Genomic DNA, 16525 nt, shown 5'->3' with positions numbered 1-16525 from the left:
AAACTACAAAAAAGAATGGAAGATTTTTAAAAATCAAACAAACTCAGAATGCAGGTGGGCTTTCTAAATATGACATAAAACCCACAAATCAAAATAAAAATGAGAGAGTAAACCATACATAATCATGCGTGCATATCTGCAATTCATATAACAATAATACCTTTAATGTTCTAGAAATCAATAAGAAGAAAGCTTATAACCTAGTTTTTAAATGGGCAAATTAGTAGCTGGCCAGTTAGCTCAGTTGGTTAGAGCGTGGTGCTAATAAATGGGCAAATTATGTAAAATCACTTCCCAGAAAATGAAATTTTATTTTTCAAATATATGAAAACAATGTTCAAACTCACTCATAATATGAAAAATGCTAACTAAAATAAAAAAGGCTACCATTTTTCACATATCTGATTTTCAGAGGTTAGAAAGTTTTCTGGCACAGTACTTTGACAACATTGTGGATAAACAGTCATTTTCTTCATGTAATAAGCTCCAAGAAATAGTGGAACAAATATAGTCATCTGACAAAGGAAAGATATTCCACACCTATTAAAACAGTTATTTTAAATGAACAGATGCACACAGTTGGTATTGATTGCCTCATGAGGTGGTTTGGGTGCCAGAGCCCAGAGGTGAGAAGTAGATGGGTCCTAGTATACCATTTGAGTTTTATACTGTGTTTAAGCATTATCTGAGAGTAAGCTAAAATTAATCAACAAACACGCTTTGGGGAAAATGTGGTTGATACGGGGTCTTAATATACTATTTTGTACTAACACACGTTTCAAAAAACCAAATTCTAATGAAATATGCTAGATTCTAGATAAGTTGAAAAATTAGAAATGATTTGATATCATTTACTTTTATGAGAACTCAAATTCAGCTTCTTTGTTTTTGTTGGTTACCACTATCATTCCTGCCAAAGTAAATCTTCATGCTAAACAAAGCAGTATTTCAGAAGATTGTGTACCCTTATGGACACTTTTAAGAATACAGTAAACACCATCTGTCTTGTATTGTTTAAGTTCAGAGTTGCCCAAGGAGAAAATGCTACATGACCTTAAGCAGATCCTTCCAGTCCTGTGTTGACTTGATGTGATGTTTTATATTTTATATCCGAGTATTTCTCTTGACATTTGACTTTACACTGTTCACTTTCTATAATTGAAACAACACTATTAAAAGCAGATAGCAGGGCACCTGGGTGGTTCAGTGGGTTAAGCCTCTGCCTTCGGCTCAGGTTATGATCTCTCAGGGTCCTGGGATCGGGACCTCGCCGCTCAGCAGGGAGCCTGCTTCCCTCCCTCTCTCTCTCTCTCTCTCTCTCTCTCTCTCTCTGCCTGCCTCTCTGTCTGCTTGTGATCTCTCACTGTCAAATAAACAAATAAAAATCTTTAAATAAATAAAACCAGATAGCAAGCAAAAAAACTCTTTAAATAAAATCTTTAAAAAAAAAATCCAGAATTACTTCCATTATTTGGAAATTTACATTAACTTATAATATTCTACAAAATCTCATTTTAAGAACATTAAAACAAAAAATGTTAAAACAGGCATTTAAAATAGATAATTGCCTATTATCCATTTCTTTACAATAACCATAATTTAATATTATAATTATTTTACTCTATTATTAATTTTTATTTTTTTTTAGAGAGAGACAGCACAAGTGGGAGGGGAAGAGAGAGAGTGAGAGAGAGAGAGAATCTCAAGCAGGCTCCACACTGAACATGGAGCCCGATGCAGGGATCATGACCTGAGTCAAAACCAAGAGATGCTTAACCGACTGTGCCACTCAAGTGCCCCTATATTATTTTTTAATTATAATCCCTTTATTATTAATTTTATAATTATTACTATAAAAATTTTATAATAATTTTAGATATCAAATTTTATAAAATATTTTTATTATAAGTTATTATAAAATATTAATTTTAATTATTATCCCTATATTATTATCCCTTGATTCTTTTGCATTAATTTAAAAACTGAAAAGCAACTTCAAGGCAATTATTTATTCAGATTTAGTAGCATATTTTCCAAGAGTCTGTTAGAATTTTCTTACTAGAATTCTGAATTTAAAATATTAATATTGTGGTTTAAAGTTCAAGAAGCAGTAACTATAAATTTTTTATAGACATAAAATCTAGGATCCTAGGATTATAGATTAAACAATTACCATTTTTCTTTCTAATTATAGAGAAAAACCATCCACCTCTATTTCCATTTGACCATGGCACTTTTTATATAATGGATTCTAAGTATATCAGAGTTATCAAGCACACTGGCACAAGGCTTCTCTTTGGCAGTAAGGGATTCTACATTTATTTTTTAAAAAGTCTGTCTGCTCAGGGGCACCTGGGTGGTACAGTTGATTAAGTGTCTGACTCTTGGTTGCAGGTCAGGTCATGATCTCATGGTTGTCTGGCTTTGTGCTTTGCACAGAGTCTGCTTGAGATTCTCTCTCCTGTTGCCCCTACCCACCCCTCCCTAAAATAAACAAATCTTAAAAAAAAAAAGTTGTCTACTCAATCTAGGCGTACATAACAGTCAGAAAAAGGGATTTCTATGCCATTCATCTTTTAAAACTTCAGCTGATTCAATAAATTGCCATTTTTTCACACATACATCCATTAAATTTGCAAAATTATTCAAAATCTGAACTCTATAATATTTTTTAAAAAGTCATTAAACTATTAAAACTTAATCTTACTAGTTTATATTTTACACCATTGCTTAAGTCATTTACCTCAAATGTAATTAGGTTCATGTAAGAGTAAAAATGAAATTATTATTATATTATATAATTATTATTCTATAATCCTAAATGCATTAAGAGTACTAGTAATAGATGCTACCATTACACCAGCTATCAAAACTCAACAGTAAGCAAAATAACTTACTCTGCCTATAGGACTCATTGGATGCGCCGCATAATCTGAAGTCATGTTGTAGTTAGAAGTTTCGTTTATCATGCTTATAGGTCGTTCCTTCTTCTCTTCAGGTGTCATGGTTGCAACGGTCCTGGAAATATGTCAGAATGCTAAAACTCGTTGTATATGTTAACTGTTTTACAATGAAGCTTCCTGAGAGTTAACAAAGCTGGTGTCTCACTTTTTCAAATTATTTGGATACTAGTTTCAGCTTAAGAAGCCCTAGAGTCAGAGCTTAATATTTATAACTACTTTAAATAAAATTAACATTTCTCCTAAGCACAACATAGGTTAAAGTCATGTTGATTTTAATAAGCATTATTACAGATATTCTACTTGATCATCTAACTGGAAAATTAAAACTTCAGTTATAAGATTAGCTACTCTAATATTGAAAACAATAATGATACTAAGAACTATTTTTTTGTGAATAGTGCCAGCATATAAAGTATTTTCACACATATTTCATTTGATGCTTAGAACAATCCTGAGAAAGAATCACCACTCTCTGTGATTTAAGGATGAGAAAAACTGAGCTCAAATTAGTTTAATAATTCGACCAAGTTTATAGTTTCTCTGACCTTAAATTTCCGACTCCTGGGCTTACTACCTGTGCTTGTATTGTAAAAACAGCTTCTGAGATTACGTTCTTCATGAGAGAAAGTTTTAAACTATGTTCTATACCACCCACCGTAAACAGATGGCTCTCTGCTACACTTGCCTGCAAATACCCAGAAAAGAAAACTGCTAAACCATACTGTATTGAAAATACGGATAAGAGCAATCTTATACTAATGACCTTTAAAGTGAAGGCATTCCACGGAATTCTTTACTTACTGTTCATTCACTACAAAAATACAATTGTCCTGTGATGGCTGTCCTGTGACTGGATGTTTACAAGTCACTTTCCTTTCATTGTGGCTAAAAGAAAAGAGGAAAAGAGAAATGTGTGTATGTACTTCTATTATCAGAAATGCTTTTCTAATATTCTGGTAGCAAAACAGTGATTTACTGTAACATTAATGAATAAAAGGGATGAAATTCACACCACCCAGGTATGCAGTATCCGAATACACCCTTTCTACTACCTACCACGTATATACACTGTGTGTGAATGCTACTACAGTTTTACTATACTGTTAAAATGCACCTCCTACCCCCGCATGCCTGACCTCAATTCTTTCTTCTCACATTTTATAAATAAAGGTAAGTTGATCTGGCTCTATGCTTATTACATTTTACATTTGATAGGTGGGACACAACAAATAAGTATGAGTAACTACCTTCACCTCCATTATTTTGTATCTTAATTTAGGCACACTTATAGAGAACTAATGCCAAATTCATATACAGAAAAAAAATTAAAAGTACTACTATATGGGTATTAATAAAAAAACAGTACCACAGGAAGAGCAGTATTTTTTGGTGTTTTGTTTTAGTAAAGAATCTTTACATAAATAATGTAATGGCATTGAGTTTTACGATACTTAAGTACATTATAGAAAACGAAATCTGAAGGAGAAAACAAAAATCTTAAATGTACAAGTAACAGAAAGAAAGATAAATCTACTTATTATCTTTGCTGAAAAAAATTTGCTTTCAATTAAGGATGGCTATTTCTTAGAGAAATACTATCCTTTTTAGATTGAGTGATAAGATTAGGTCTCCTGCTGTCTTCTTGAAATGAGAAGGAAAAGAAATTTCCCAAAGTAATTATCTAAACCAAAATTACTAGATGTCAAAAAATATGTAATATACATTGATAGATTAAATAGCAAACATCATCATTTGTAAATTATTTTTTCCCCCACTGGGTAACATACAATAAGGCAATCTGTAAGGAAGATGTATCATTGGTGTGCCTGACCTTAGAAAATTTACTTTCATTACAGAGAAAAATTTCAAGATGTTGTAACTGAATACTGCTTTGTTAATCTTAAGAGATTATATGTGCTCTATATTTTAGGAAGTCTATAACCATAAGACACAAACTTTACATATTTAAATTCCTTTTCTATAGCCTAACTTCCATTAATATTATTTTTATTGGTAACACAGTACTTGAAAGTTTATCCATGAAATAAAACTGAAATCACAAAAGAGGTATAGACACAATTTAAAAAATATTACATATTGACTACTGTTAGAGTAGAACGATTGATGGAATATAATGTGTTTCTATTATTCCTTTAGATAATTGGTCTAACAAGTTTACAAGATCACTAAATTATCAGGTTTTCCCCCTTTTATAAAAAAATTAAATTCAATCAATTAACATATAATGCATTATTTGTTTCAAGAATACAGGTCTATGACTCATCAGTCTTATACTTCCCAATGTCCATCACTCAGCCACCCCACCAGTCCACTCCCTCCCCTCTAGCAACCCTCAGTTTGTTTCCTATGATTAAGAGTCTCTTATGGTTTGTCTCCCTCTCTGGTTTCATCTTGTTTTATTTTTTCCCTCCCTTCCCCTAAGATCCTCTGCCTTGATTCTCAAATTCCTCGTTTCAGTGAGATCATATGATAGTTGTCTTTATCTGATTGACTTATTTTGCTTAGCATAATACCCTCTAGTTCCATCCACATTATTGCAAATGGCAAGATTTCATTTTTTATTGCTGCATAATATTCCATTTTGTGTGTATACACATACGCCCCACATCCTTATCCATTCATCTGTCCATGGACATCTGGGCTCTTTCCATACTTGGCTATTGTGGACATCGCTCCTATAAACATTGCGGTGCACATGCCCCTTTGGATCACTACATTTGTATCTTTGGGGTAAACACCCAGTAGTGCAATTGCTGGGTCATCAGTTCTATTTTCAACTTTTTGAGGAACCTCTATGCTGTTTTCCAGAGTGGCTGCACCAGCTTGCATTCCTATCAATTACCAGCTTTTTGTGATGGTTTTGTTTTTATACAATAGAGGTATTAAGATTTGGTGGCTTTAAATATTTATTTGGAGTGGTGTTTTCACTACAGAAAAGATATGTGAGTGACTTTCTAACTTGCTGATTTACAAAAGTACAGTGGTAGAAACCTAAGGTCTCATGTGGGATATCAGTTTATGTAATAAGCAATACACCGATTAACAGAAAAACTAAGAAAGTATAGCCTCTGGAGGTAAGTGGAAAATATTGAAGTACCCAGATGTGATGAATGCTATGAACGCACTGAGGTATGTAAATTCTGATTTTAACAGAGTAAAACCCTGTGGGGGTAAAGGCGGGTAAAGTAACCTGGGATAAGGATTAGGACACCTTAACGATAAAAAATGGAGGATAGCACCTTTTTTTCCTTAAAGTCTCTCCTTAAAAGCATTAAAAAGCCAGTGTTGGCTGCGTGGTAGAAATACAGAAATACACAAATTCTTAAAAAACAAACAAAACCCCCCAATATTGCAAAAAGAAAGCAAATAAACCCATATATATTTATTTACCTATGTTCTGTCATTTGGCCTAGGAGGAATACAGTAGACTCTAATCCTAATATTCCAGAAGCTTTAAATTATACCAATATGGCTCTGCAATGATTATCTGGCTAAGAGACTTCTCTGACATCCTGACCATTAAATAGATATGGGTACCCATGAGACAAAGACATACAGGAATGGAGATATTTAATAATGACTGGTTAAAAAAAGAGCACATTCTTTTTTCCAAGTGCATGTTATTTTCAATTAAATTGATGTTTTTATTGTACAAGCACTTTTCAGAACACAATGTTTTAAATTAAAACTAAGTAAAAATCTTAGTGTTCTATTTTAAAACACCAGTGACTAAAATCAATATGAAATACAAATATATTTATGTTCTTCTTTTATTTCTTCAAAGTATCCAATCTATTTTCTTTTACCTAATATTGATATTATATTGACATAAAATTCATATAAAATCTACAAGGGCACTCTAACATGAAAGTTTTTTACAGGCCTCTTAGAGATACGGCAGGTTTGGTTTCAGATGACTGAAGACAAATATTGCAATAAAATGAGAAATGAACTTTTTGGTTTCCTGGTGCATATAAAAGTTATGTTTACACTATTCAGTGTGCGATAACATTATGTCTAAAAAATGTACATATCTTAATTTAAAACGTTTTATTGCTAAAAAAATACTGTCACCTGAGCTTTTAGTGAGTCACAATCACTGATCACAGATCACCATAACAAATGTAAAAATAATGAAAAAGTTTGAAATATTATGAGAATTCCCAAAATGTGATAGACATGACGTGGGCAACTGCTGTTGGAAAAATACTGCCGAAAGATTAACTCAATGCAGGGTTGCCCCAAATCTTCAATTTGTAAAAAACACACTATTTGTGAAGCGCAATACAGAGAAGTACAATAAAATGAAACTATGACCAGAGTATTTTTTTAATGAAAGATATAACTTTTTCCTCTCTCTCTCTATCTCTATATATATATATATATAACTGTAACATAAAATAAGTAAATTCTCTCAAATGTTTATTCATTTGTTCTGTCTTATAAAATACTACTAAATCTGGCTCCTGGGAACTAATTTATTTATTATTATTTTTTAAAGATTTTATTTATTTGACAGAGAGAGAGAGAGTGAGCAAGCACGTGCACACACAAGCAGGGCAGAGGGAAAGACGAACAGGGAGAAGTAGGCTCCCGGCTGAGTGGGGAGCCGGATGTGGGACTCAATCCCAGGGGCCCGGGATCATGACCTGAGCATAGGCAGATGCTTAACAGACTGAGCCACCCAGGTGCCCTCCTGAGAACCAATTTAAACAACATATTTATCAAACAGGAAACTCACAGTAATGTTTTCTAATTTTTTCATCAAAAACAAATTAAAAGTTGACAAGCCAAAATATCAATTCCAGTCTTAACTGCTTAAATGTAATTTTCTACCACCTCATAGGACTGGCAATCCTTACTGCTCCTGTACAAATATATTTTTATATGCAGTTTTACATATTTAAAACTGTATTTGAGATATATTTTTAAATTTCAAAATCATGCCTTCTTCCGTTGGCATTTACACTTCGTTTTTATAATAATGTTGCATTTTAAAGTATGTAATGGTAAGGGTAAACAAAATTTCTTCCTTCCTTTCTCTTTTTTTAAAAGTAGGCTCCATGCCCAGCAATGGAGCCTAAGGCAGGGCTTGAAGTCATTACCCTTAAATCAAGAACCGAGCTGAGATCAAGAGTTTGATGCTTAACTGAATGAGCCACCCAGGTGCCCTAATAATTTCTAAATCACACACAGAAACTAAAAATACAAGTTAAATGAATACTGAGTGCTAAATAGTGAAAGCACTGTAAATAAAATCCAAATGAGTCTTGAAAAAAAATCTCCACAAAGCCATCTCTGTTAATGTAGAGAATTCTTTGAACACATGATAAACTAATTCTTTATTTTATATATATACATATATATGTATATATTTAGTGCTACACACATATCTTAACTAGAAACCGTGGGAGGGGGCTGGCCCACTGCTTAAGTACCAAGTCAGGGCCACTGCCATTGGCACAAAGGAGGACAGACTGCTCAGCACCAGGAGAGAGGGTAGGGAAGATTCTCAGCCTTTCTTCGATTCTACTTAAGTTTTCCTTTTTCATCCTCCACCTGCTATCTTTTTTGTACTCCACAAGTTTCTCTTTTCTTTTTTGGAAGGGGCTCAAAATTCAAATCAGGAGTACTATCAACTCTGCTGTAACACTTGTGGAAAAGTGAGTTCTCCAATGTGATTCATTTGTTAGGGAATAACTTGAGTATCACATAAATCCCATGTTTGCTTATGCATGATTTTCTCTGTGATCTTGTTTGTGTACAGAGGAAGTACACCACTTACACAACTGTACAACCCCACTATCTGCCAGCTACTTTAGCTCATCGCTTGTTTTATGAAACACACTCACTCCCATGTAGTGACACATCTTTAGAGTTTCAGATATGCCTACTTCCAAAACTGCCCCAAAACTCACAAGCTGAAACCCTCCCAATGTTCACTTCCACATACAGACTGCTGGTCTTTTTGAAAGCAAAGGGTATCTGTAGTATTTTTGTGTTTCTTAACCATTTAAGTGTAAAACTGTGCAATGGCTTTTAGTTTCCTATCTTTATTTTTTTGTGTAACTAATGAAGTTTTTGAGTATTCTTCTAATAAATCATTTTCTACAAAAGCCCCCTGCTTTTCATTGCCTGATGTTGCACAGTGAGGTGACTTTTAGGAGCATATGCGTTGTGTTACAGCAAAACTGCATCATTAAGTTACAAACATACTTCTATGCTGTTAAAAGTACATTTGAAGCTTTGATAGAAAAGATACCATTTAAAAAAATCCTTGTCAGAGATTTTATACTTTCCATGAATGAAAAGGTAAAACTGGAAAGGTATGATGTTACATAAAATTTGTTTCTAGAGGAATCCTTATAAATAAGAGATAAAATTCAGGTCTTGACATAAAAAAACTCTTATGGTCACAGAACAAACTAATTCCGATTTTGTCTTTCAACTCTGTGGCACAGCAGAAGTCCTAACTTAAAAAAATACGACACCAGGTATTCATCTACTCTTACTTCCAGATTTCTGTGATGTTATATTTTTCAAGATTTCATTCTTAAGTAATCTCTACACCCCGTGGGGGCTAACCCAAAACCCCGATATCAAGAGTCGCATGCCCCACCAACTGAGTCAGCCAGGCGCCCCTGTCTGTGCTGTTTTAATGTTCTAAGTCTAGACCAGTAGATCTCAACTGGGAGTGACTTTATCTCCTGGAGGACATTTGGAAATGTCTGGTAATATTTCTGAATGTCACAACTGGGAGCGCTGTCTAATGGGTAGAGGCCAGAATGTCACTAAATGCCAGGAAAGCTTTCCAAAGGAAAATGTCCACAGAGTGAGGTTAAGTAAGCCTACACTAGACCATCATAGCCCTCTAACAATGAAGTCTGCTGAATAAGCCACATTCATTATTTCTTTGGGTTCCCGTCTTTCTCTAGAGACAACAGAGGTAGCAGAAAATAATGGCCGCTGAGAGCACAGGTTCCATTATCAGACCACTTAGGCTTGCATCTGAGCTCCCTGACTCACTGCTAGGTATCTGATTTACCTTTCCATGTCTTATTTTTCTCAACTTACTACCAGGAGCTGGGTCACAGGTTGTTTCAAGTTTATTTTTCCAGAACTGCTCTAGGTACCAGGGATAGCAGTAAACAAAACAAAAATCTTTGCCCTCATGAAACTTACTTTCTAGTGGAGATGTTTAAGAGGATGAAAAGGGTGAACAGCATAAACTCGGCCTGAGACAGAGTAAGTCCTTGATAATTGTTGTTTATTTTAATTGGAACTCCAGGACTTTCAGCACGTCATTGTCATTAAAATACTGTTCGGTCAACTGTTTACATTAAAACAGCTTAAATCAGTACCCACCCAGTAGGCTGCGCTCATTCATGGTTTTTTGCTTTCGGAGTTTCAGTTACCCACTGGTTAACAGCAGTGATGATCCTTCCGCCCTATCCCCTAGGAGGTCACTGGTAGCCTCAGGCTCTATCACAATACCTGTGTCATTCACCTCCCTTCATCTCATTACATAGGCATTTTAATCATCTCACATCATCACAAGAACACGGGTGAGGACAGTACAAAATATTTTGAGGCCATATTACAGCAGACGGCTCTAACTGCTCTATTTTATTATTAATTATTGTTAATCTCTTACTGTGCCCTACTCTATAAATTAAACTCTACCATAGGTATGTATGTATAGGAAAAAATAGTACCTGTAGGATTTGGTACTATCCGTGCTTTCAGGCATCTGCTAGGGGTCTTAGAACATTTTCTCTGCAGATAAGAAGGGGCTACTATACTCAGTATTTATTGTAAAGGAATAAAGTTGTGATCTCTTAAGTTTTCATATTTCTGGTAAAGGCTTCTGCCCCTAATATGTCAAAAAGGCAGAAGGGAAAAGTAATTCTAATATAAAAGTTCCAAAGAAAGATTAGCTGTGTTTTTATGCCAGCAAAGGCAATATGTGAGAAGGTTCTTAAATAGTGACAAACAACACTTAGAAAAGAAAAAAAGAATGGACTCAGCTATTCCAAGGAGATCAGGGCTGAAGGAAATAGGTCATATTCACTAGCTCAGTCTGATGATCATGTTCTAGCAGGAGTCCAGATAAAAGGGCCAAATCAATGCCGTTTTCAGAAAGGTATCAAGAAACAACAAATAGCAACACAAATTGCTTGTTCTTTGGCATTATGCCCTCTTCGCTATTTATTACCAGACATGCAACCATTTACCAACCTAGAAGATCAAATGCAAGACCTGCTTATTTAAAGCCTCTTTGGAATGATTTCATCCAATAATAACTTAGTTTTAAAAGATCTTAAGGTGGGACGCCTGGGTGGCTCAGTTGGTTAAGCAGCTGCCTTCGGCTCGGGTCATGATCCCAGCGTCCTCGGATCGAGTCCCACATCGGGCTCCTTGCTCGTCAGGGAGCCTGCTTCTCCCTCTGCCTCTGCCTGCCATTCTATCTGCCTGTGCTCGCTCGCTCTCCCTCTCTCTCTCTGACAAATAAATAAATAAAATCTTTAAAAAATAAATAAATAAATAAATAAATAAAAGATCTTAAGGTGAATAAATAAGTGTATGTATAAAATGGTATGTTTCTATCAAATTATATAAAAAACAAATTAAAAATGACACGTCTACTGGAGTTAGACTATATCCATATTCTACCTGATTCCTTTTCAAATCTTCACTTGTGAACCAAATAATACATTATCTAAGTAACTATACTAGAAAATCTAGATGAAGCTGGGCCATTTTAAGCAGCACTAAGCTTTCTAGCAGCCTACATAAAAAAGAAAAGCTGAGGGGTGCCTGGGTGGCTCAATCAGTTAAGCGTCTTCAGCTCAGGTCATGATCCCAGGGTCCTGGGATGGAGGCCCCCCAACCCCTATCAGGCTCCCAGCTCAGCAGGGAATCTGCTTTTCTTCCTCTCCTTCTGCCCCTCTCCTCGCTTGTACATTCTCTCTTTGTCAAATGAATAAATAAAATCTTAAAAAACAAAACAAAACAAAAAAAACACCAGAGGCTCCTATAGCCTCGTTATGGAAACAGCAATTTGCTGGGTCAGCTATTAGAGCCAGAGCAATTTGAGTCAACTCTTAGTAGCAGGTGCTTTTATATGAGGAATAACTTAAACTGTATGGCAGCACACTGAGGACAGTGGAGGCTGGTATTTGTGCTCCTTTCCAGGGTCACTGAAGCAGGCATTTTTTGTTCAGTCCACATTACTAGTCTTCCCTCAGCGGGAGACTTGTAAGAGAGGATGCCACTGAGATCCCTAATGAAATACCCTCTTCACACAATAAATGCACAAAATTGCACATTTCATATATAAACCTCAATAAAATTATGGGTTTAAAAAGGGGGAAAAATCCAATTTTAAAATTGGATTATGTGTATGTGTGTGTTGCTATTGAGTTGTCGGAGTTCTTTATATATTTTGGGTATTAGCTTCTTATCAGATAAATAATTTGCAAATCCCACTGTTTTTGTTCTTGTTGCTTTTGGTGTCAGAATTTTTTTTTTTTTTTTTTAATGTTTTGGCCAACTAAATGCCATGTTCTGGATACTTCTTAGATTTGCAATTTTCTCCTGTGGAAATACTTGTTTGTATGTGAGTGTGTGTATATGTTTTAACACCTTTGTTTCATGGGTAATTTCAATGACTACTTTAATACAATCCATTCTGTTTTTAAATTTAAGAAATACCAAAACTGCTACTAACATTGTCAATAACCAATATAATTCTTCTGAGGAATACATCTGACAAGGCAGTGTTTTATATGTGCAACTGTGGCAATAACATTGAAGATTTATCCACTGTGCATAAAAAAGACATAGTTTTAGAAAACTGTTCCACAGAAGAGATTTTGGTTGTCTCTTACTAGACTCAGAGGCAAACCCCTTTGTATGATTTGTTCTGAATCATGCGTTTCCCTTATGGGGAAGAAAGAAGGATTTAATTAAGTCTAAGAAAAATAGGGTATCATAGTGGTTTGGCAATTCCTCCGGCAGCTCTGGCACTGAAGCTGATAGCATGACTGGGACTCTCACAAGGGCCCAACCCATAGAAGGTGCCACATCCTCACTGTGTTGTTAGATGGGAGCAAGGCGGAAGAGATGTGGGAACTACGGAGGCTGTTTATGTCTCAAGTTAGGCTGAAAACTATAGAGCCAATAGCTCAAATGTGTACTGATAACTCTTTTTTTTAGTACCCTTCTACCTGAAACAAAACGGAGTACTATACATTCTCAATTTATCCTTGGTTTCAGTACACTTTCAGACAGTAACACTCCCCGGCTTGTTTTAAGATTGAAGAGCGTTTATCACTGGAAATCATCCAGCCTTATCACTTTGAGACTCAAACAGTCTCAAATTAGGTTTTAAAAACATGTCTGTAGCAGTGACTTAGTTATTAAATCAACTGGTTCTATGGTAGTTCACAGTAATTTCTAAAATACTGTTAAATGTTAAGTTTGTTAATGTTTTATACAGATAACTAATTTGTTTTTCTTTTAATCAGAAGGAGAAAATGTCATGTTGAAATCTGACTATCAAAATGACGATGTCTGCAGTTTATTTTTAAACTGAAAACATGCTGGCATGGAAAACAGTGCCTACAGTTAAAGGCAATGTTTTAAGAACAAAAGAAAAACACTACAAGTGCCCTGCCTTTCTTGAGAGAGACTCAGTTCTTGAACCTTAGTTATGTGAAGAAATAACCACTGAGTTAGTAATCTAAAGGTTGTAATTTTTTTTTTTTTTGCAAAACATGAAAAGTATATATTTCCTTTACCCGCATTTTGTTTTAAATGCCATTTGCCTTTAACTTCGAACTAACTGCTTCCAGACATCCTGCTCAAACCTCAGTGATTCATTTACCCACCATCTTCTAAGGTCTTAACTCTTTATCTTCTGCTCTCCTTCCTTCTCTCATCATTTAGAAAATGGAACATCTCCTATTGGGCGTGGGTGGTTAAAAAAGAAAGGATTTCTCAGGTGTGAATTCCTTGCTCAACCTCACTTCCAGCAATAAGTACTAAAATCATCACCTTCAGTTGCTACCACTTGTGTAGGACAGTGAGGGCGGCTCACATACTCAGTCGTCACACCTGCACTGAAAACGTGACAACTGATCCTCACACAGACCCTTGGAGGTATTACTATCTACACTTTATAAATGAATAAACTGAGGCTCACAGCATTTACGAAGTTGTCAGAAGTCACAGCGACAAGATGAGAAAGAGGCAGCTCCAAGGCCTGAGCCGTGTCCTGTCAGCAGCTGCCCCTGTCTGGGCTCTTATCCCAGCCACAGAGGCTTTTCAGTCCTGCCCTACATCACCGTTTCTGCCCAACAGTACTAAAACAGAACACTGTGCGTTCCTTAGCAGTCCTTCCCCTCTTCCACAGACCAGAGACACAAGCCCCCCTCACCGTTCTTCATCTTGCCTCCTTCCGCCTCACTGCCTAGCATCACCCCAAGACCATGTCTATCTGAAGCACAGTAATGAAACCTTTCTGAATTCCAATTTAACTTTAGACTCCCCACCTCTTTTCTATCTTCCTATTCTCTAAGGCTTCACAATCATTTTCCATTCTTGGATCTCAAAATTATCACAACGTAATCATAAATGTTGCCTCATGTTTCCCAATTATAGGTACCAAAGAATTTAAGTACAAATAGCAGCAACTGTAAAGCCTGGGTTTTACAAAAGCATCCCAAAGGAACTGAAAATCTTGTTTTTTTCCTCAGGGGGAAAATATGAACATGATGTAATGATGCAAAGTACCAAGATGGAAAGCATTAGGAACAATAAAGAAAAAACTACAAGGCTTACATAAAAATTCACCTGATCTAGTTTTGGGTTATTTATAATTTCTAAATCACCTTTTAAACAAAACCTCAAATAAAACCAACATATTCCTTCCTCCTCTCTGACTGCCTCTCTGCCTGCTTGTGATCTCTCTCTGTCAAATAAATGGATAAAATCTTAAAAAAAAAAAAAAAAAAAAAGGATTAATAAACTTATTAATAACTTTAAAAAAAACCCAACATATTCACTTACAATCTATAAACACTTTTTAATAGATTTTAAGTAATTTTAGAAGTAATGCAAGAATAATTCAATTAACTCCATGCTAGTTATAAACAAAATGTACCTATCACATTAATAACTGCTACATATTCTGAGTGTTATGGCATGGTTACATTTTAGATCACTTGATAAATTATAAGTAAAAATACCTAAAATGATTTAGGTAATTCTTTTAGTTGTAAGCCATTTGAGTGACTCTTAAGAAGCTTTTAAGTGGGAAGGTTAGATGGCACTTAACGGTTAGAACAGAAATATAATTCTTAGAATATACACACTCACCAACCAAAGTAATTTCCTGCCAAGCATTCAAGAAGGTGACAGTTCTGGTTGCCACCCAGAAATCACCCTATGAGAATACACAACAGAAGACATCTCCATCACTGCCCTAAGTGATGATGGTCATGTCCCCAAGACTCTTAACAGCATTCAGATTCACCTCATTTCAATGAGGCGCTCTACTGTTTAGAAGAACCTCTTCAGTGAACCTTAAGTTTCGTTTTGTTTTGTTTGTAACATGGGAACCAAAACCCAAACAACAACAACAACAAACCCTACCCCACAGGACTTCTGAAAGAATGAAGTACTTGGTAGCACAAAACTACATTACCTGGACCTAACATGGTGCTCACTAAATATTAGCTAAACTTGAATGTGCTAGAAAAGAGTTCTTAAAAACTAAAATGGTATCACTTCCTTGCTTACAAAGTTGCTGGCTCTCTGCTTTGTCTTAAATGTGAAGCACAGTGGTTTGCATATGACTATAATGAGTGAAGAACCTGATAATTGGATCTAAGGTTAAAGTTTACTGTTGAATAATCTATGCAAAAAAAGCACTTGTAAAAACTACATAAGGGAACAAAGTGCTAACGGGATAGACAGTGGTTTAATGAAGATTGATTTAAAAAATTACAGTCACTTGTATAAAGTTTTATTTGCAAAAGTCTAACAGGAGTTTTAAGATAAAACTAAGTGGAACTCCAACTCAGAAACGTGATAGTCCGAATATTCTTCTTAGCATCTAAAAGCAATAATGTGGCATTCAAATACATATATGTATATTTATATACATACATATATGTATATGTATGTATGCATGTATGTGTACACACACACACATATCCTGGAATTGCATTAATTCAGGCAACTCTACTATCTCCTAATGAATGCCAATTACTAATGTTTTACCCTAACATGCATTAAATAGAAATTTACTATATCACTGGTAAGGAAGCAAACAACAAATTAGAAAAAGTTTGATTTAAACACCAGCTCTTCTGCGTGTGATCATAGACCACTTTAAAAAGTTAACCTAATTCTAACTTACACATAAAGAACCACATAATTTCAAGATCCAGTTGTTTTATTGTCGATGAAACATTCTTCCCAATAGTCGCACTGACAGAATAAAAATCAGTGATCACTGAACTTTACTCTCCTTC

At 35.1% G+C, this 16525-nt stretch overlaps 1 protein-coding gene across 1 annotated transcript in view; it reads right to left on the bottom strand.

Annotated features, from left to right (window-relative positions):
- The window catches only part of LOC111142031 (pleckstrin homology domain containing A5), a 239541-nt gene that overhangs the window by 95689 nt on the left and 127327 nt on the right, over window positions 1–16525 (bottom strand). Inside the window, exons 4-5 of the mRNA XM_022494952.1 lie at window positions 3765–3848; window positions 2898–3018 (exon numbers count right to left, since the gene is read on the bottom strand). Coding sequence (XP_022350660.1) covers window positions 2898–3018; window positions 3765–3848 — 205 coding nt within the window. The remainder of the gene's footprint in view (window positions 1–2897; window positions 3019–3764; window positions 3849–16525) is intronic.

Source organism: Enhydra lutris, unplaced genomic scaffold (assembly GCF_002288905.1).
Source record: "Enhydra lutris kenyoni isolate GAN:26980312 unplaced genomic scaffold, ASM228890v2 scaffoldscaffold7, whole genome shotgun sequence".
Taxonomy (NCBI): domain Eukaryota; kingdom Metazoa; phylum Chordata; class Mammalia; order Carnivora; family Mustelidae; genus Enhydra; species Enhydra lutris.
The sequence above is the reverse complement of the archived record's forward strand: the minus strand, read 5'-3'. Positions and strand labels throughout refer to the sequence as shown.